The following is a 20,815-nucleotide window of genomic DNA, read 5'->3' on the forward strand; positions in this document are numbered from 1 at the left end:
ATAAAAGTTCCAACACTAGCAGGCTGTATTCTCACCTGCAGGGTTCTCTGTGAGAGCCTGGCTGGTGATGGCGCTGGGGGGCTCTTGAAGGGTGTATGTGGTGGTCGTGGAGGGCGTACTGGGGCTGGTGTTATTACTGGCCATGTACGGCGAGGTGTACGGTGAGCTGTTGTAATACTGTGCATACTGACCCTGACCAAAGGCAGGGTAACCGGGGTAGTCCTGTGGAGACACAGACAGTATGGAGTTAAATATGAGTTATTTAACAGCGATTGACCAACTTTTTCTACTGAATAGCTTTTTGTGAAAATATTTTGATAACTGAAAACAAACTTTGATAGAGGACACAAAAAGGGGACTAAACGATTTTGAAATTTGACTTTACCAGCACTTGTACTGCTTGGAAAATATTTATCGACTTCAGAGCGTCACCATAGCAATTACTAATTTAACACAAAATTTTAAGGGCTCAAAATGGTGCCTAAAATTGAAGCTGAAACCCATGAATACCTAGCCTAATCTTTATTTGTTTAGTGTTGAATATATAAATAAACCTCTAAATTAAAGTGAAATTCTCAAGTCCAGAGTGCCACCAGAAGAAGCATGCACACATCCACTGATACCTGCACCACAGTTTGGGAATCTTTGTGTAAGAGTGAATTCAAGTCCACGAAAAAAAAAGAAGATATTTGCTGTACTGTGAAATGCGCCCTTCGCTAGTTTTGCTACTTTACAGTGCAGATTCCCAAGCATAAATGCAAACATGTGCCGATTCTATCCACATCTGGACAGTGAGCTTTCTCTATATCCCTTTCCCTGTGTGGCATTATACATGTGTTATAAGTTGAAGGAGGTACACTCTATAGATTACGCTGCAGACATGATGGCTGATTTATGTTTGGAAGTGTCACAGATGAATTGAAACATATTGACTATGTATGTCTCATAAAAACTTCCAGATTGGCCTTGAGTTCTGACATTTAATCTGATATAAAAATGGGAGAAATTGCTACCTGTTGCGTACTATTGAAGCCAGTCGAGTTCGTCAACGAGTTGTTTCCAGCGTAGAGTCCTGCAGTTGTTGTAAAACTACCACCTTTGAAAAACGAAAGAAAACTGAGTCACTCCAATGCAAAAACAACATTGTAATAGATCTCAATTGGGACATTGTCAGTGGCAGCAAAGTTAGTCTTTTGTCAAACAACTATTTAGCGGAAGCCTGGGGACATTTTTCCCCACAATGCCCTTATCTCTCCTCTCTTCCTTTCTTATCAGTGATTGGATCAAGCCTGACGAATGACACAGGGCGAGTGGTGAAGGGTGAGGAGGAGTGGGGGGTGCTCCCAAAGCCACCCAAGGGCGCTGCACAATGTGAGCAGCACAAGAGGCTGTTGTGTGGGAGCTAGTCAAGGGTGGCACGGGGCGGGGAGCAGGAGAGGGTAGTGAATGAGTGTGGGTGTCTGTAGAAGAGGAGGGAGGGGTGAGGAAAAGCACTGGGGCGGGATTACCAATGACAGCCAGGGCCAATAAATATGTATGGTGTACTATTCAGTGGCTAAGAGCATTGTCTTCCAGGGTAATTAAATCATTGAAGGGCGCTGATAGCATCTAATGGGCTAATAATATACATGATTACAAAAGGAAAGAAAGAGGCCTGAGGCTAACATGCACTGATTTAGAAAATAAACAAATAGTAACGATTAGCCTGTTCTTGACTGGTCTGATTATGGAAAGTACTCCCCAGGTAAGTACTACAATTGTCATGCCACATTAAAATCCCATTTGCTCTTTCCTAAAATTACAAAAAATGAGCTGAACTATTACGTGTGATGTGAAATAAATAGTGTTTTTATTGGCTAAATGTTTATATCACAAAGTTGTTAAAAGTGTATGATTTTGATATATAGCTCTAACATAATTTTGGTAATGACTGCATTTCGCAAAGCTACAAAAACAAAACTATGCATTCTATCAGTATTTTTGCATCAAATATTGCTCTATCTACACATAATATGAAAATGGATTTGAGCGCATATGAACAGGCCACCTCAGCATATATGTCTAACTGTTTCTTGACACAACAACAGGTCTCCCATGGCTGCAGTAAAAACGCACAGGGAGATGAATTTACTGTTCCTAAATGGGGGCGTAATTACACCTTTGTTCTCAGGGACAAACACGGGGAGACCCTTTCATCCTCTGGTCACTGGCCCCATTGGGAGGCCCCCCCTACACCGTAACAAACATGAACCAGCTTTTCAAGGGGAGGGGGTCCAGCGATGGGGCGAAGAGGGCAACATAGACAAGAAAACACAGTTAGTTGCGAAGAAGTGAGTCAAAAGTGCTTTTTCTGCTCGTCTTTTGGATTGCGCCTTGAACAGGTTACTTCCATCAAGGCCCTTTATTGTTGGATTTGTCTTTTCACAGGCTGCAGGGGGAATTTGAGTGTTCCTCGCGGAAAGTTCACCGTGGAGTGAAAGTCTGACAGAACGATAAGTCAGAACTGAGGAGGAGTACGAAGTGGAAGGACAACAAATTAGCCTAATGCATAGTTCAAACAGTCATAAAAGCTCTCACTGTCAGAGTCTGAGGGTGGGACTGTGGAAAACGCGCCGCCACATAAAAGACCCCCCACCCCCCTTCCCCAGCCCCGGTGAGAATGGGCCCATGCTGTTGTGAGTGGTGGTGCTGGTTAAAGTTTGGGGGGAGAGAGATGGTTGTGGTTCCCCCGGGGGGCATGTTTGGGCTCCCCCACCCCCCGCACTCCCTCCCTCCCTCACTGCTGCAGTTAGTCCACTCACTCAAGAGCAGACATCACCTCCTCACCCCTCCTCCCCTCCTGCCTTCTGGCCCCACAATTGGAAGTCCATTTGCTTTGCTTGATCAGTCGCCTTTGCCATGGGCTATGTCTATCATCAGTGCACAATATTTGTAGCAGAAGTTTGTATGCTCCACTTGGGAATAGGCTATCAAGTCCAGATGGGGCGCACTTTTTTTGAAAGGTAACCGTCGCTGGGGCTTCTTGCGTCGCCATTGGGGTAGAATGCAGGAATTCGATTATACAGCTAATCAGCATCTGTTTGCCCTCACTAATTCTGTGTTAAAAGTTTCTGTTGTTATCTTCTTTATTTGTCACTTACGAGTGCAAAGCAAATCCTGGCTAAATAACTAATTAACGCGTGCACTTTTTAATTGTGGCTTTAAAAACTTGCACAGAGCTCCGTAGCATCGTAGACAAAAGAAATGAATGGGGAACATTAATCTAATTGTCCTCAGTCTTGACAGCTGGCTACAGGCTGGTGGCAAAGACGCTGGAGGGGGGTATCAAATGAAAAAAAAAAAAAAGTCCTTCTTAGTCGGGACACCCAGGCACAGGGCAGCACGCCAGAGTTGGATCAATAGGCCAGGCAGAGTAATGGCCATGGTGTGGATGAGGGCCAGAGCTTGAGAATCTAAATAGTGGTCAATCTGTCATCTAACTGGCCTGTCAATTACAAACGCACTTAACGCTACGAGGGGCATCTGATAGCTGGAGATAGCAGGAAGACAGCCCCGGACAAAGGGAAGCAACTGTAATACTTAAAGATGAATGGGCACATAACACTGTCATCAAGAGTTAAACCACTATAGCAGCTTTGCACATGTCCTCTCACTCGCTTTCATTTTTTCCTGCACGCTCCGACACTTTCACTGTATATACATCTAAGAGGCATGGAAAAAACACTCTTCCTCTCCGCCACATCTGCTGCTGCTTCACCGGCATTATTTACTGTCTTTCAACATGTGGAGACGCTTCTACTGTCACACATATTTCAATACAGAGGCAGTGATGCTAGCAGTCGCGCAGCTAAACGCCCCTGTAGGACGCAGGTGCCGATACGCTAGGCAGATCCCATGCAGCGACCACTACAAAGGGTAGCAGTAATAGAGACACAAGGCTGCAGCACGTCTGATCCACATTTATTGCGACTATAACTGCACCGCGAGAGTAAAAAGGAAGGCGGCAACAACTCATCTTTATTGGTTCCAAGGCCATAAATGTGAAGCAGTCGCAGCTCTTAAAACAAATACAAATATGATCATAGGGAGAGGGAAAACAAAGTCAGTAGGGGAGGGGAATGACATGGTGGGTGCCTCTTAAGTGTTATGGGCTATTTTTCCATCTGTGTTGATTTTTAGAAGAAAAAGGGGCTACCCGTTTGCAAGGGTGAGTGCTAGGCTGAGTCTTGCACAATTAGGCGGAATTGACTTCAGACTGTAAGGTAAAAATGTTGAAATGTTAAAAGATGAAGAAGGTTTTTTGTTATTCCAAAGCTAGCCACTTAGTCAACCCCAAGCCTGGATAAATTAGTGTGTGCATCCAGTAAAAAGCCATATGGAAGTTAACAGGATTAGCTGTGACTATGCAAGTAGCTTTAATACTTACCTAATTTTAATATTTGTCTTTTGTCATTCCAACTTGCATAATATACTTAATGCTTATGAATCTAACTATAGCAACACAAACATGATTATACTATAGAAGGCCCATTGAATTTGACTTGTGGCTATTCTGAAGATGCCATCATTATAGCCAGTGTGTGTGTATGCATCAAGCTGCGTTCTGACCTAACCCCACAGGTTAAAGTGCGAAAAAGTATGAACAGTTTAGGACCAGGAAGTGCTCACCCTGCATCTGGTAGCTGTAGGGGGCCTGTCCGGTCTGAGGCGTGGTGAAGCCGGAGCTGTAGCTGAGGAATCCGGTCTGTCCCGGCGACTGGGACTGGCTCAGACCCCCCTCAGTCTTTATGCCTGCCCACAATGGACCTAAATCAGTTAGTGACACTAGATCGGTTTGATGCACGGACAACAGTCAACACACAGGTTTAAATTACACTGGACACAGCAGAGTGACACAGATGGGCTAAGTCTGTTAGGAGAACACACTAATCGCAATGGACCTCGCTCATTATCTGATTACACCATTTCTACTACCAGCAGTTGTTTGGAAATATTATCTGGTGTATTACGCCGCACTGCTAAGTGTTTTGCTGCAGATCTATAGTTTTGATGACATAACACGGTAACAGCAATTTTCTTCAACATTACATTTTTGTAGGACTAATCCTTCATTGCAACATTATTTTATTTTAAGGTTTTAAATTTATGTTATAATATGAACTAGTTTATACTATGCAATGATAGATATTTTGAAAGTAAACATTAGATATAGAGATATAGATATAGATTCGAGAATTGTTCACCAAATCCAATAAGTCACTAAGCGATTCCCTTGCAAGATGACTAAAATGCATGACTCCATTCAAATAAACAATGTAAATTCCTGTTCATATTGGGGAGTCTTCTAGGGCCAAAACACTCCAAAGACTTTGCACAAATAAAGCCTACAGTGAGCCATGCAGTCTTTGCTTTCTCTAGCCATGCCAGAGGAAACTGGCTTTTGTTTTCCCATTTATATCATTAATCTTGCAGATCTCTCTGAACAGCTTGATAAGCAAATTTGGTTTTATTGCGCTGGAGGAGAATATGCAGGCACCAAACAACAAGCAACAACTCAGCACTTTGCAAATGAATGGTGGGAACACGGTTTATTCCTCTGTCCTGACCATCTAAAGGACAAATCTGCCTGTACAGCGTTCCTATGGCGATAATAAGACTATTGTTTAACAGAACACACTGTGTGTTTGGGGCGTCTTACCATAAGCTGGGATGCCGTACGGTTGGCCCGGCTGAGGATAGCTAGCATAAGCTGCGGCCTGCTGCATTCCTGTGGTGTACTGCGTCTGCCCATACGCCGCCATGTTTTGGGACGAGGGAGTAGGAAGAATATGCGGATATGTTCTGCTGTTGAACAGGAGAAACACAAGACAAAAGTGACAAAGATGTCAGGAAATAAAGTGTTTTACCCCAAAATCTAAACCCAAACGGTGTTGACAATTTCCAAGTGATTCTGCTACTTATTTTCAACACTGAGCCAAAGTGTAAGGCAGATAGCATCACACTACTCGTATACATTGGAAAGAACAATAATCGGTTAAAGAAAGTTTTGAAGATAATAATTACAACAGATTTCAGAAAACCCAAGCTGCAGTCATCCAGGTAAACATCCCCGACTGAGCAGAGGGATCTAATTAAAGAAGTCGAACGCTGCTTATTTGTTAAAGAGGAATAACAGAAGTCTTACTTGGACGGGTAAATCTGCGGAGAGAACTGGTGAGTTTGTCTTGGGCTGAAGCCACTGGTTCCAATAGCTGAGGAGAGTAAAAAGAAAGAAGCAAGCACATATTTAAACATTAAGAAATAGGGTAAATATTATCTTTTGCCAACAGGACTATGGGATTCCAAGGAAACGACCAATACACTGCATTAGTCTATTTATTTCAGTAACCTTATTTCAAGTTGAGAACTGGGGAGCAATAATCAAGACAAATAATCAGGTAAAACATGAGTTTGGTGCTGACCGCAGTATCTCTGAGGTCCGCCTGCTGCTGTGACTACACTGGGATAAACACAGCCAGCTCAGCCTGTGGCCCTGGGCTGTTTAAGCCACAACCACATTGGAAGTGACATCACTGATTACAGGTAATGAGTGCTACTGCATAATCAGCCCTTCATTAGGGCTAAGAGCATGTGCCTCAACGCTGCTGGGAACTTGTACAAAGTCACCACTGAATTACTCACAAAAAGCATTTAATACTGATACTAATACTGATGATTTTATTCATAATTAAAATGTTGACATTTAACGCAAACTTTGCTGTATATTATAGTAAATTTAACATGGACTTTACCCATTTCAGTTTACACGTATTGCTGTCATTAATTTATAAATAATCATTCATATGGATATCTTTATCAGAATATCATGCAGCAATATAAAGGCTCAGTTTTGAAATGTCTGCCTAATTGGTCCTGACAGGTAAAGGCAGAGCTTTGGTTGTGGGGAGCACTAACTTTATGTAACTGTATGCTATAACCTCACATACGTTATTAATATTGAACGCTTTTCCCACATCGGCAACACCTGCCACTGGACAAAAGTTGCTCTTCTAAAGAGTCTTTGGGTTTCCCCTCAGAGGATACGCGGTGTTAAATTACAACATTTCATTAATATTGTTGGAGACAAAAGTCACGGCAGTGATTTATGTGCTTCCAGTGTTAACGGATCAGGTACTTACTTAAACACAGCCTGAAAAACAGGAAAATTAGGTCTGGATTTGAGAAACGTTCATTACATGGATTTGTAAAGAAGCACAATTACTACAGGAAAAAAAAATTCTAGTTCTTAAATGGCCCACTCCAGTGGTTGTATGAGCAGCGCCCTGTGTGTTGGTGTGAATATGTGTGTGAGCTGTAGAGGTGCTGTGAGCAGGGTGTGAAAATGCAGCCTCTAACAGGGCGATAGGGTGACGGCCTGTGGAGAGGCAGGGCCATGAGGACACCCTGTCACTCCAATGGACAGACAGGCTCAGGGCATTACAGGTCAGGCTCAGCCTGAGCAGTAACAGTAACACACACCACCAGTCATTCTGGAGCAGGTTTGAGCTGCAGAACAGTGACAGTAACACACATTTCCATTCATCCTGGGAGCAGGCTTTGCGCTGCAGGACACTCATGGCCCTCACCAGTGACCTGTCTCTAGGCTCATAATGTCACACAACAGCCCCTCAGACCCTCAAGCCACCCCTGACAAAACTATACCCCTCCAACTCACCTGATCCTGAGAAGCTGTCCAGAGACGTGTCTGCTACTGAGGAGGCAATATCACTGCTGCTCATTGGCTCGGTTTTAACTGTAACAAAAAAAACACTTTATCAGTATACAAACTAACAGACAAAAATAAAATACGATTTTTGGTTGCTTCCAGGAATTCAGCAAAATAATTAAAATAACAGAGGAGCTTAAAATAAAGCAAGGGTAACCAAAATTTACCAAACCAATGTGTAGCAAGAACAAAAATATTTCCATACATTTTTAATTGATTTTGTATGTAATTGTTTTTCTTTTCTAGACATACTACCAACATTTTGACGTTTTTGAGTAATGTGTCTATAGGTCAGCATAAAATCGTTAGTTTGCCATGAACGTTGTCTGACCTAAAGTCAAAGACAGATTTCAAAAGACAATTTCATAGTTTTCTGACAGCTCAGGAATCTACGAAAATGAATCCTTTCCACATCAGACGGGCTGTGAATTTTTCTCTCATTCTGACAGTGTTGGCCTGTGAGCCATGATCAGCCAATTCCCTCATGTTGTCATGTTTTACATGTCTCTGCTATGCTGTTTGGTGCAAAAACACATGTCCACCAGATACTTCAACACAGATCAAATATAGTGCATGCATAAACAAGCACACACAAAATAACCACTGTCCTAAGGAGGCAGTATGGACGAAATAAAGTCATTCAACAGCAGTAATCTGAAAACCACCAAACCATGCTCAAAACACAAGAGGGCAAAATTAAACTAACTTACTGAATGAAAGGCACAATAGTTGAAGTAATATTAACACATATTAATAGCCAAAATGAGTGAAGGAACTACAAATTCACACTTGAAAATACACTTTTTTTCTAGTCCTTTCCTCCAAATAATCAGAACACCAAATATTGTCCTTTCATTGTGTCTCTGAAGTGAACAAACCTGCAGCGGACTGTGAGTTAGACCCTAACAACCAGTCTGCAGTGGTAAGCATTGTGATGTTATCTCCTATGGGAAAAAGAGTGGCAAAGGACACAAACATGACAGTCTGCAGAGTCCACCAAATTTTGTGTCATAAGTACAAACTCGTAGAAAGATTCAAACTGATTAGGTGAATGGGAGACTTAAAATAAAAGAGAACGGCTTCTTCACTAACATAAATAACCTGACATTTATTTAAAGGTACTCTATGTAATTTTTTCTGGTAGAGGTCCATCTGTTGTCTCCATGGATATGTTATTTATTTGTTTGAATGTTCCACAGCATGGCTGTTACTTATAAAAATTATATTAATTTAATTACAAATATCTACACATATGTAACCTGTAACCTGCAACATGTAGATAGAAGTCTAATGCCATAGTGTGGGAAATTCTACGCAGAACTATAACATCTCCATTTAGACAAGTATAGGTCAATATTCAGCATGTCAAAATAGCACAATTTTGCCATAGCTACTGAATTATACTGTGGTGAGGGCGTTGTACCTTCAGTGCCATTGGGTGTCATGGAATTGTTGTTAATGTGTGAGTTGTCGAGGCTGGGACCGTTGGGAGATTCACTGCTTCCACTGACTCGGCTGTGAGGACTGGCTAGATCCTGCATTTCCATAGACCTGCACGTGGACACACAGCACGCACCATTAGACCAACACTCAGAGAAATCACATTACAACACTCACACATATATTATCAACACAAGGAGAGGCTTATGGCAGTTACATTGTACAAGAGCTGAAGGTAAAGAGTACTATAAAATATTTATACAACATGTGATAAGAAATAACACACACATTTTCTAATGAAGTTGATATATAATTGTATTCTACAATGGCCTTAAAAACAATTGCAAACCCACTCTACCCATGCAAACACATGCTACCATAACGTTCGCAAAAAATGTATAAAGAAAATATTTTTGTGTTTGACTTGAGACAATGGACTTGATATGAATATTATTACATTTTCCTAAGTAGGAATATTACACTTACTACAGTACTTTGCCTGCATTTATAGGTTCCAAAAAACTGTTTTGTGTTGATTGTATAAAATATTACAATTGCAATACTAACTGTTACTAACTTTAAAGTAGTGTTAATATTGCATTATAACATGTTCCTATAATTATCTCACACTGTTTTAGATATTTGTAAAGCACTATAGTCATAAGAGGCCTCTGCCTTGTGAGGAGCAGATGTTCATGAGGCGTGTGTTTGCCTTGGCATGCTCCTTAATTGTTGCTGTGTTTAGACAAAAGACCACACCACTGAAAACATTATTCTGTCTCTCATTCACAGCGTCTGATCCAGCTTAGATGAGAGAGTAAAACGTCATTTGAAAAGTACATCAACAACATCATTTGTTTCTGCCACTGTTATCATGGCAATAGTGAGTTAATGAAATTACGCTAAATGCTCTGTGCATTATCCTGCCATTTCCAATTACATGTGATGCTTGTGGATATCTGTGACATCAATAAACGCTAGTCCTCTTCACATGGCCACAAAGAGAAGAGCAAATCCCTTATCAGATCTACGCAATGCAGCAGAGTTATAAAATAAAATGATTAAATTATGATATGCATTCAGTGCTATGAAAATGATTCAACTTTTTATATTGTTTAAATTATTTTTCACCTTGGGATACACTGTGTAAGCATTATAATTGTACTAACCCCAAACGATACAGTTAAAAACATTACAGCCGTAGTTTAAAATCCGGCAGCAGGCCAGGCCACTTTTCCTCACACTGATAATGGAAGCAGCATTGTCTTTTTCCCAAAGGTATATTCATTTACTCCACACCAAAAATACACACAGCCAATGAGACAGTGCACCACTTTAGGACCATCCTCTACAAAAAGTCACTTCTGTAACACACTAACGTCTACCACAGCACTAGCTCCATGTCTTTTACACACCTCTAATCACTCTTACCTGGGTCCTGCTTCACCTCTGCTCCCACCTGCTGCCAATGCTCCAACAATATGTCCCCTTGTTATTCCGAGTCCACATCCATCCTCTCTGACACAAAAAGGCCCCTCTGAGAAAACATTATTGTAGTCGCGGTTCAGAATGGGACCAGAGAACAGAGACTTGCATTGTGTCTTCTTCCTATATCCCTTTGCTCAACCACTACAAGTCTCCTTCCACTCCGCACTGTTGTTTCCTACTACTTCGCGTCCTCCCTCCTCTCCGGGCCAGAGGAGCACGGCCAAATGACGGCAAGGTGATTCATCATTGGTCTACGACAGCTGCAAACTGGATTAGCCCTCCCCCAATCAACATGCAAAGCCGCTTAGCCCAAAGGTAAGCAGGAAAAGGGGTGTGTGGGGGAGCAAAGGGGTGAAGGTAGGCACTTTTTGGGGAGGGGGGGTAGAGACAGCCCGCTTCACTTAGCTACTCCTGCCGCTCTGCCTATAGGGATAGATGGGACTTGTTGAGCGCACGGCAAGTGAAGCGTGACACCCCTAGCATCTCCAGCACATCTTTCATCCGCAATTGACACTATCTGAAATTTATCAGCACTCCCTCGGCCCGGAATACTGACAGGTCCTAATGATCGTCAGGGCTGTTCTACCCACAAGACTTGCCTCGGCCTGGAGCGGTGGTAAGACTTCCAAAAAAATCACTACTTTTTCATAATGGAGCTAAAGAAAACAATACACATACTGCACCATTATAAGCACTGCAAATGTGAGTTGCCATTTTCTACTCTAGTAATAAAAGCGATAGTTCAAAATAATACTGAGGTAATGTAAAAAGCCGCCAGTAAAACAGATAAAAAGATATCACACAAATGTAATTATCTTTTAGTATAAAGGCTACTAGAAAAGTTATCTGATAAAAAAAATAAAAAATACACTTATACACTTTTAAAAGCACTCAATTTAATTCCAAATAAATATTTCTTTTAACAAAATAAAACATCTAAAACCAAAACATATGTGTGCAACGATAATATTACTCAAGATTAAGCAAACAGGTTGCAATGAACTATAATGGAATTGTCACATTGTATTCATTAAACGTTTTATTTGCATCTACATAAGGTTACTTCTGAAATTTAATCGCAAACATTTTTTTTTTTTTTTCAAATAATAACAACTATTTACCCTGACACGGGGATTTCAATCAACAGTGTATGGACTCTAGCAATGCATATCTATTTTAGTCCAGAAACAAAAAAAACCAAACAGACTATTTCTCAAGAAACACATAAGTCATGAAGTGCACAGACATGGGGCACTTTAGCGGGCCCCAAACTCACTGGTGCAAAACACACACAAGCCTCAGCATAGGGCACTGTGGAGGCCCCTCGATCAGTGGAGCATCTCAGACAATGAAGTCTACTTGCGGCGGCGCACACAACATATGGAGCCACATATGTTTCCTATGACGCTGCGAATGCCTCTATTACTCTCCTTAGCTGACAGAAACATCGCGCTGTCCACTCTCCCCTCAAACATCAAGACACAGCCGAACACTCGACTGGTCATAACACTATATTAGCCCACCGCGGGAAAACAGGGTCCAAAACCAGGTCAAAAGTTGCCATATGGTCAAGAACGAGCAACTACAAGGGATGGGGGGGTACTAATTTTTATAATACGGGCAGATTTTTTTTTATTTTTTTTATGTTGGCTGTTTACATAAGCCTGGGTAACCTGAGCTGCTTGGTCTTAAGATTTTTTTGGATAGGCTTTACGCTTCACACCAGGGAAAAACCTCCATGAAGTCTACAATCCTAAAAATAAAATGCATTAGAAAATTTAAAATAATAAACTGTCAAATATTAAGTTAATACACATGTATAAAAAATTAAGTCCAAAAAATTTTAATGAAAAAAATCAAGACAGAATTTTTATCTTGTGTCTTAAACATGAGCAGGTGAAAGTCTGAGGTATAGGGGAGGGATGCTACATTTAAAAACAAAAACAACCTTTTCTCCTCCCACACTAAATGTTTTTTTCCCCTAATCTTTGATGTGTGTCTTAGCTGAACCTGAACCGGCAGCTCTTTGAAGGCGAGCAGAACAAAGACAGGTTAGATGAAGCGCTAGAAGTGTCATCCCGAACAGAGACGAGGGAGAAGAGAAAGAAGTGCCACAACACGCAGAGCTCCCGAGGTGATGTTTGCCGGCCCCTTTGTCTCGCTTTACTTACTCCAAGACCTGCGTTTCCAAAGGTAAACACAGCTATGGCCAGGGCTTTTAGCATAGATCATCTGTGCATGCAGGATGTCTGACCTGGCAGTAACGCTTCCTACACCTTTGTCATTTTTGGACCGCGATTTTTGTGTTGCAACAGCTGAAATATATAGAACATTTGACTGCAAATTTTCTCTACTCTCCCTGCGCACTGTTGTAAGCTTTGTGGATATGACACTACATATTAAAGCATATGTTGCGAGTTATAATGTTTTCCACATCAATATTTTAATCAAAATGTAAGTTTAAAACAGCTAATCCTGGCTTAAGCTGCTCAGCTGAGTCCACATGGTGGCCCAGGAAAAATAAATCCACTCGTGAAGAATGTAGATGCACACAACAATTGGACACAGATGTGAGTGGAATTAGGCACAGTTTACAAAATGTTTCACTTCACTGGCAACACTGAAGTGTCCGGCAAAATGACAGCTGCCAACACACATGCTAAAACATTTTCGATGGCAAAGTGTGTTACTGAAAAATCTAATTACTCTTTTATAATTGTTCTTCCTCATGATAAATATATGTATAGTGTTCACTTATAAATTACAATTTGAATATTTATATTTTGGTCATCTATTTAAGCACCATAAAACATTAATAATTGTACACATATGGACTTGCGCTTATAAACTAACCACACAACATTTCACACCCAATTGCCAATGTCGTAGCAGCCTATAATTAAAAGCACAATTATAAACAGATGTGCTGTTTGTCGATGTGCAATTTGTCTCTCTCATTTGCTCCTATATGACACGCTGCTTCGCCAATTCACTCAATAGCTACATTAAATCTGTTAATACCGTGCTCTTCAACCTCCCAAATGATTTCCAGAAGGCCGTGCGTCTTCGAGGAGCCATCAAACAAGATTTAAGGTGCACGTTTTAGCACAGTGGGCCACCACCATGACCGAGCCGTGTAGGGAGATAGACTTTACAACAGGAAGATGAAAGTAGGGCCGCTGACAAATCTCAACCATTATCTTAGGTTTATGCTCTTGTTGTTATTCTACTGCTCTCTGGGACCAGGGAGTAATCCATGAGAATTATTACAGGATGTGGAGTAGATTCCTATTGATATGATAAATAAAATGATATGATAAAAGACAATGGATGCGTGGGTTTTGAAATGTTCTTTTTTGCAAACTCGACAACTACCATCTTGCATTGTGTTTAGACTTGCAATACAGGGACTTCCTCATTATCTTACGCCATGTCAACAGTGTCCCATTTACAAACAAACACAGTGAGTATTAGTGATTGAGAACTTGTAATGGCAGTCAACAGAAATCCTGTCCATGTCCTGTTCTTCTAGCCAATAGTGCCCCTCCAAAAGAGTGGGGTGTTAGCCTAATAACACAAGCAATATTTAGTAAACAGCTAGTGCCGACCAACGCGGGGACACTTGATTGTGGGTCACTTCTTTCCTCTTCTCTATCCTACAAAATATATCCATGATCAGTTAGGGCTTTGTCAATTTTTAAATCTGAAATTGTGGGTTGGAACAAACAATGCCGTTGCCAGTGCTACACAGGGCACTCCTGCTTTTGCATACTGCTGCCCCGCGCGCATAAAGCCAAGCAGTCAGCCGCAGGGACCTATCTGAGCAAAGTAAATAGACAGGGTAAACAGCCTAAATCAGCCGGCTCATTATTTGTTAATTGGATAAATAAGGTTATTGTGTGCTTGAATGGAGGCAGCAGGCGCTCCACACACTGCCATGTTTGAGTAGCTATGTTGTAGTTTCCTCTGTAATCTCCTACACTGCATTTACAACCAAAATTACATCCTCAAAAGCAGAAAAAATGGAAGATGAAATAGCCTAAAACGTAATCATTTCGTGTGATGTTAGCTTGTCATCGCACTCTCAACATTAAACCTGAACACGCTGAAATTAAAGGAGTAGCAGATTACAGCTACTGGGTCAGAGGAGTGAGGGAGAGCTGAGAGCACTGGAGCCGCGGGACGGGCCTGTTGTGCGGCTGCCGTCCCGGGACAGACGCCGACTATGGGGCTGGTGGTGCATTCCAGGCCCCCAGCAGATGGTACCTCATGTCATCTGCTCCAAGCGTGTAGCAGGGTTAGTTCTACCATCTGAAAAAGGTGACTCCAACTGAGAGCGGTGTGTTTTTGATTACATGATAAAAATGTAAAGTGGGCCGTGCAAAGGGCAGTGTGTAGACAATTTGCACATTTTGTTTATTACAGCTAATTTGAATTTCTAACAAATTATATGGTTCATTGGTTCCTATTTGCATTTGACACATAAATTTAATAGCTCTAAATTTATGTGTCAAATGATATCTGTGAATAATAAAGGATATGTTGTAATACATATATTTAAACGTAATATAATTTTTAAAGGCTTTACCCACAAAATTGTATATTCATTCTAAAGATGCCTAAAATATTTTATTTAGTAGAAAAAAGTATTTTGTTTTTAATAAACACTGCTCCTTCTTGAACAGTATAATATTAGCAAGTTGCAAAAATTACGTAATGTTTATATTTATTGCATCGCTGTAACAATGCAATATAAAACTAATACAAATGTTATTTAAAAAAAAATTAAAAACTATGGCGATTCCCATGCTAACAGAAACGATGAATTACAGAAATTAAACATGAGGGGGTACACACACACACTCACACATTCAGAATAAAATAATAATAATAAAAACATAATTTTAACCAAAACATGCTAATACTCACTACACTACTGGCCGAATCCGTTTGTATATATCCCCGCTTTCCTCTTTTAAAACAAAATCTTCATATGTGCCATTCAGGCCAGGAGCACAGTGAACACCAACCAAGCCTTTTTCCGCCGCAGGTCTGGTCTACAGCACAGCAAACTTTCTTTCAACTTTCTTCTTTTTCATTTTAGGAGCAGGGAAGCCATGGAGCCCGCTTGACGATCTCAGGAGAGGAGAGAGAGTCCCGGAGAGAGCTGGGGAGAGCTGTCCGATTACTGCTCCGGGGCAGGCAGTCGCTCTGAGTGTCTGAGGGAAGAAGAAAAAAAAGAGAGTGAGTGAGAGAGGGAGGGAGGGAGAGAGGGAGGAGAGATGTAGGCTGGACTGGAGGCTGCCGTTTGGAAAAGCAGAGAAGAAGAACGAGAAGTTTGGGGGAATGACACTAGCCTCACATATGCCACTCACTCAGAGCTCAAAGCCGCGTGTAGCTCCACAGATAGTATCACTGCAGCCCGGGACAATGAAAGCACTGGGGTGAGCGGCCACTAGAACACCCCAAGGGCCCACAGCTCATCCGCACAGGAGGGAAGTAACTAGATACTTTTACTCAGATATTTCAAATTTCACTCTGTAGATCAGTCTTTTTTTGGAGTATATTTTTAAACAGATGAGATTTTTTTTTTTTATATATTATGGTACATTGGCTAAATATAAGGTTTGTAGTTTACAGAATGTAAATATAACTTTAGTAGTGGCATTTTTAAATTACTCTACTAGCAAATAGTTCATCTTGGAATTGGGGGTTTGTGAATTCAAGTAGTAGTAGTAGTATTTTTTCCTATTAAAAAAAATAAATAAAACCTTGCTTTAAATTGTTAATCAGTATGGTAATGGTCCAAATTTTTCATTATTCTGAAACCCATAGATACTAGTAGTGGAAGCAAAAGTAGTAATAACGTAGTGAACTTGGTGATGAAGTGCTCACAAAATAGAAAAGGTGGATTCAAGATGTATTTGGGATGGAAGGTGCCATAATTACTGAAGTCACTGAACTAGTACTAGCAACAATTCCACAACAGCCATTGACAAAATTCTTAATAATTTACAATTTGACATGATATTCTGCTAGTAATATATATATTGCTAACATAATATTGAGGTTTACATTGACCAGTTAACTAAATATAGTAACAATGACAGTAGTAATAGGAGTAGAAACTGTACTATGAGAGTAGTAGTAGAGTTTGAGATTGTATTGTCAAACATTATCAGAAATTCTGTAATAATGAGTTTTTGATGTTCGAACCAAAGCTAAATAGCACTAATGGTAAAACAGTACTATAGTGGTAGCCGTAGCCGTAGTATTAGTAGTAGCAGAAGCGGGGTGATAGTAGAAGTAGACACAGTACATGAGTACACGAGTGTGGTAGTAGTAGTGTTTCCTGTTGGACAAAGTACTTTGGAGCCGCTGTCCGTCTTGTGGAAGTCCTCCATCAACGCTTAGATCCAGCGGGTGTGCGGGGGAACCACTGCCTTCTGTCTGTTTCAGCTTATTGTTTCTACTACCACCAGACAAGGCCGCACTGCTACTGATGATGTCTAACTGGTGGTTCAGTAAAACTGGCCCACGAGGACAATAAAGACTTTAAGATGTGTTTAATTTTCACATAATAAAACAACATAAGTCTCAGAAATATGATAATCAGAGAAGAAATGATTTGCACGTGTCAAAAGTAGACAAGGAAAGAGAACATAAAGATCCTAAAGAACACAATTATAAATGTTTAGTAGTTACATTGTGTAGTCAGTATGGTATAATAAAAATGTGTTTTGAACTAACACACACTTTGATTTGAGGTTTCCGGTCTGGTACTGGTCATGTATTTTCAAGTACCGCAACTTCAGCTATTACTATTATTATGCCAGGGATACTTTATTGTGAAATATAACAATTAAATAAGAGGCTAATGGTAAAAGAGATAACTGTGTCAAAAAGCTGTTATGGAAGAACTGCACTGTGGATAACTTTGGACACAGATTAGAGATTGACCAGTATGTTTTTTTTCATGGCCGATACCAATAGTTTAAAATCCAGAGAAACCAATGGCCGATAAGGTTGGCCGGTATTTTTTGGGCCGATATACAGGGCAGATTTAGATTATTTTGCCCAAATTATGTAATTTAAATGTACTACACACACCCACAGGCCTACCACACGCCTTTAAGAGAGCAGCGGAGTCATGTTTTGCAGTTATCTGTTCGCACAGTGTTAAAATAAAGATTTCTGTGTACTCTTCAGGCAGCTGGTCGGTCAAATATCAGCCCGATATCGGCCAACCGATATATACACTCATAGGCTCATTTTACAGTATTGATGCAGGAAATATACTATACAGCAAATACATTTTTCATAACTGGCTTATAAATGCTCAGGGACTCTCCGACTATTCTATATTTACTACTGCTTTGTCAAGTTACAGCAGTTATTGCACTTAGCAGAAGTATACAACTCAGATCTAAGTCCCAACTAGATACTACAACTAAACCATGACAACAGTCAGATCTTTTGGTGTTTTAAAAACATTAACTGACCAAGTCCATGATCAAACCAAGACACTAATGTGAGCTCTAGTTACTCTGTAAATATCACTAAAAAGCATGTGCTAGCATTTAAAAGTCGATTTCGATTAAGTTCTTTATAGCCTCAATCAAAACTTAATAGAAAACTTCACATGAGCCAAATAAGAGCTTAACAAAAGATGCCCTGATACTGTCCAGCAGACATCAGCACTAAAACGCCACTTGCCAAATCTATATCAAGTTGGAAATTTGAGACGCGAACTAAGATTAAATGCGAAGCCGTTCTTTATTAAGGATTATCTTGATGGGACTCAGTGGTCTTCATGTGGGGCTGTGGAGATGCCTGTCTGCAATTTAGAGTGAAGAGAGATCCACACTGTCCTCCACTGCCAGCGGGTTATGCACTCACACATGCATACTCCCAAGCATCAGAATAGACCAGCCCAGTCCAATCGGCTCATTCTGTCCTCAAGATAAGAAAGGGAAAGTTAATGTACATTTATCTGGGAATGCCTCCCTTGAAACTTTAGCCGTGATTTTAACTGGAAGATCTAAGTACAGTTTACATGTAGAGACAAAAAATACATAAGCAATGTAAAGTGAATGGGAAAGATATGACAAGCGATCAAATGCACGGATGAAACAAAATGCTAACACCCCAGTGACACAGTTGCACTATTTTCTTGTGCATACGCTGCAAACTGTTAGGCTAGGAGTAATACAATGTTTATAGAGCACCACGCATTGGAGGGGATCATGTTCCCTTTTTGACACGTCTCAACAGAGCGTTACTCTGAAAACGTTCCCCCAAGAAAGGAAATCTGAACTTGGGATAACTTTGGGCAAAAACAACAGCTTTTATATATTTACATAGGCATTACCAGGTGAAGTGGTCACCCAGCGATTTAAGAATAAAATACAAAAAAAGTCCCTAAAAAAACAAAGATTTAACACCACTGCAAAACACTAATGGTACAACACTTTAGTCATTAGACAAAAGCAAGTTAAACATTGAATAGAAAATCATAATGGGATCTCTCAGGGCTTAAATTACTTTCAGTAGCAAACTGTCCCGTTTCAAAAAATAAGGGTGTTTTTTTGTTACTCTAGAATCACACAATTGATGCTACAAACTTAATCAGATGAGTCACTATGCTGCCTTTGTTTTTTTAATTATATAAATTTAGGCAAAGGATAACACCAGGTTGAAAGGCAAGAAGTAAAATCACTAAGTGCTACTTCAGAAAGTACATTTTAAATACATATTCATTTCCAGTGACCTCATGTTTGATTTTAATTGCAACACAAATAGCCCCGGTCTCCAATCAAATATGTTTCTGAGGTCTAAAATCATGTTACCTTGTCTTTCCGCATGCAGTCTCTAGTTCAATATATATTATATAACATTAACCCATCCATCTACAATCTATCATTTACACTAAAGTGAATCTTTGATGATGACAAGTTCTCACCACAAGAAAGCTTTCAGCAGAGCAGACAGGTAATTTTCAACTCCCTCAAGGTAAATTAGTAGCAAGTCGAGTGCTTTAAAGTGGTGAATGAAAGTTGCAAGTGAAGCCAGAATTCTTTATAAACAAACATCAAGTTGGCCTGCCTCATAGAGGAACAGATAAAAGTAAATAAAGGGCATACCTCAACACAGAACTAACCCTCTGCTACAATAGCAAGAACCCGGGAAATGGTTAACCAGTGGAATTCATTTGAGTGCAAAATGAAGCAGTATGAAACGTTTTGTTATTTAAAGTCATGTTAAAATGCTAATACTTGCTAAATTGACAAGACTACTACACTTACTACTACTACTACTACTAAACACAACTGCAATTCCACATTACGCTTTACAATTTTCCACAGACGTTAGCAAAACTTATTTTGAAAAAAAAAAAAAAAAATCTTTCTAATTAAGCTATATGTATCTTTAAAGTATCTAGTTAGTTTCCACTATGAACTACTACTACAGTACTTAACAAAAAAGTTTCCCCTTGAATAATGAAAGTCATGTAGTTTACAAGGCAGTGCACACCTGGGAAAGGTCTATAAGGACCTTGAAAACCCTCAGACACTTTACAGCTCTCCAGTGGGCTAAGAAAAGCTAAACAAGCACACTTCAGAGACCTATTACTCTGAATGAGACATCTCTATGGCCTGGGCTATCACTGCCACATAGATACTGATATATACTGTACAAAACTATGCAAAAATATATGGACAGCAAAAAAGGGCATCAATCTTAGAAAACACAAATGACACAATTCATTCGCGTATCATTTTCAGACATGTAGTAATTATTTAAAATAGTATGACCTAAGCCGTGGTACCTCTTTCCTGTGAAGTCATACATCCCTTAAGTCTATGTTGGAAACTACACATGAAGCTGATTTGCTGTGACTAGCTAAGATGCGCAGATAACAGCGACACTCACCGCTAAGGCAGTGAAAGTCATTTTGAAGCTGAAAGCGGTTTCCCTGATTGAAAGCACCGCATTGCCACTAAATCAAAATCAGCTGTGCCCTAAAATACCAATATGTTAGGTAATAAATTTTCAGCACCTCTCTAATGGCAGCATTTGTCAGAGTGGCTCCAACTGTCAGGGCCTGGTCTCCCTCTGACT

General features: G+C 40.3%; 1 protein-coding gene across 16 annotated transcripts in view; it reads right to left on the reverse strand.

The window, feature by feature from the left end:
* The window catches only part of eya1 (EYA transcriptional coactivator and phosphatase 1), a 40,965-nt gene extending 20,150 nt beyond the window's left edge, over window positions 1–20,815 (reverse strand). For 2 of the 16 annotated variants that reach the window (XM_055230150.1, XM_055230149.1), the window contains exons 1-9: window positions 10,637–10,794; window positions 9,189–9,316; window positions 8,644–8,709; window positions 7,715–7,792; window positions 6,185–6,251; window positions 5,699–5,841; window positions 4,669–4,806; window positions 1,014–1,096; window positions 36–222 (exon numbers count right to left, since the gene is read on the reverse strand). In XM_055230150.1, the coding sequence (XP_055086125.1) occupies window positions 36–222; window positions 1,014–1,096; window positions 4,669–4,806; window positions 5,699–5,841; window positions 6,185–6,251; window positions 7,715–7,792; window positions 8,644–8,709; window positions 9,189–9,312 (886 nt within the window). In that variant the 5' untranslated portion in view covers window positions 9,313–9,316; window positions 10,637–10,794. Of the gene's footprint in view, window positions 1–35; window positions 223–1,013; window positions 1,097–4,668; window positions 4,807–5,698; window positions 5,845–6,184; window positions 6,252–7,714; window positions 7,793–8,643; window positions 8,710–9,188; window positions 9,317–10,636; window positions 10,874–15,622; window positions 15,913–20,753 lie in introns of those variants that run through there. The other 14 variants (XM_055230137.1, XM_055230140.1, XM_055230139.1 and 11 more) reach the window with 14 other exon arrangements.

Source organism: Periophthalmus magnuspinnatus, chromosome 20 (assembly GCF_009829125.3).
Source record: "Periophthalmus magnuspinnatus isolate fPerMag1 chromosome 20, fPerMag1.2.pri, whole genome shotgun sequence".
Classification (NCBI taxonomy): Eukaryota; Metazoa; Chordata; class Actinopteri; order Gobiiformes; family Gobiidae; genus Periophthalmus; species Periophthalmus magnuspinnatus.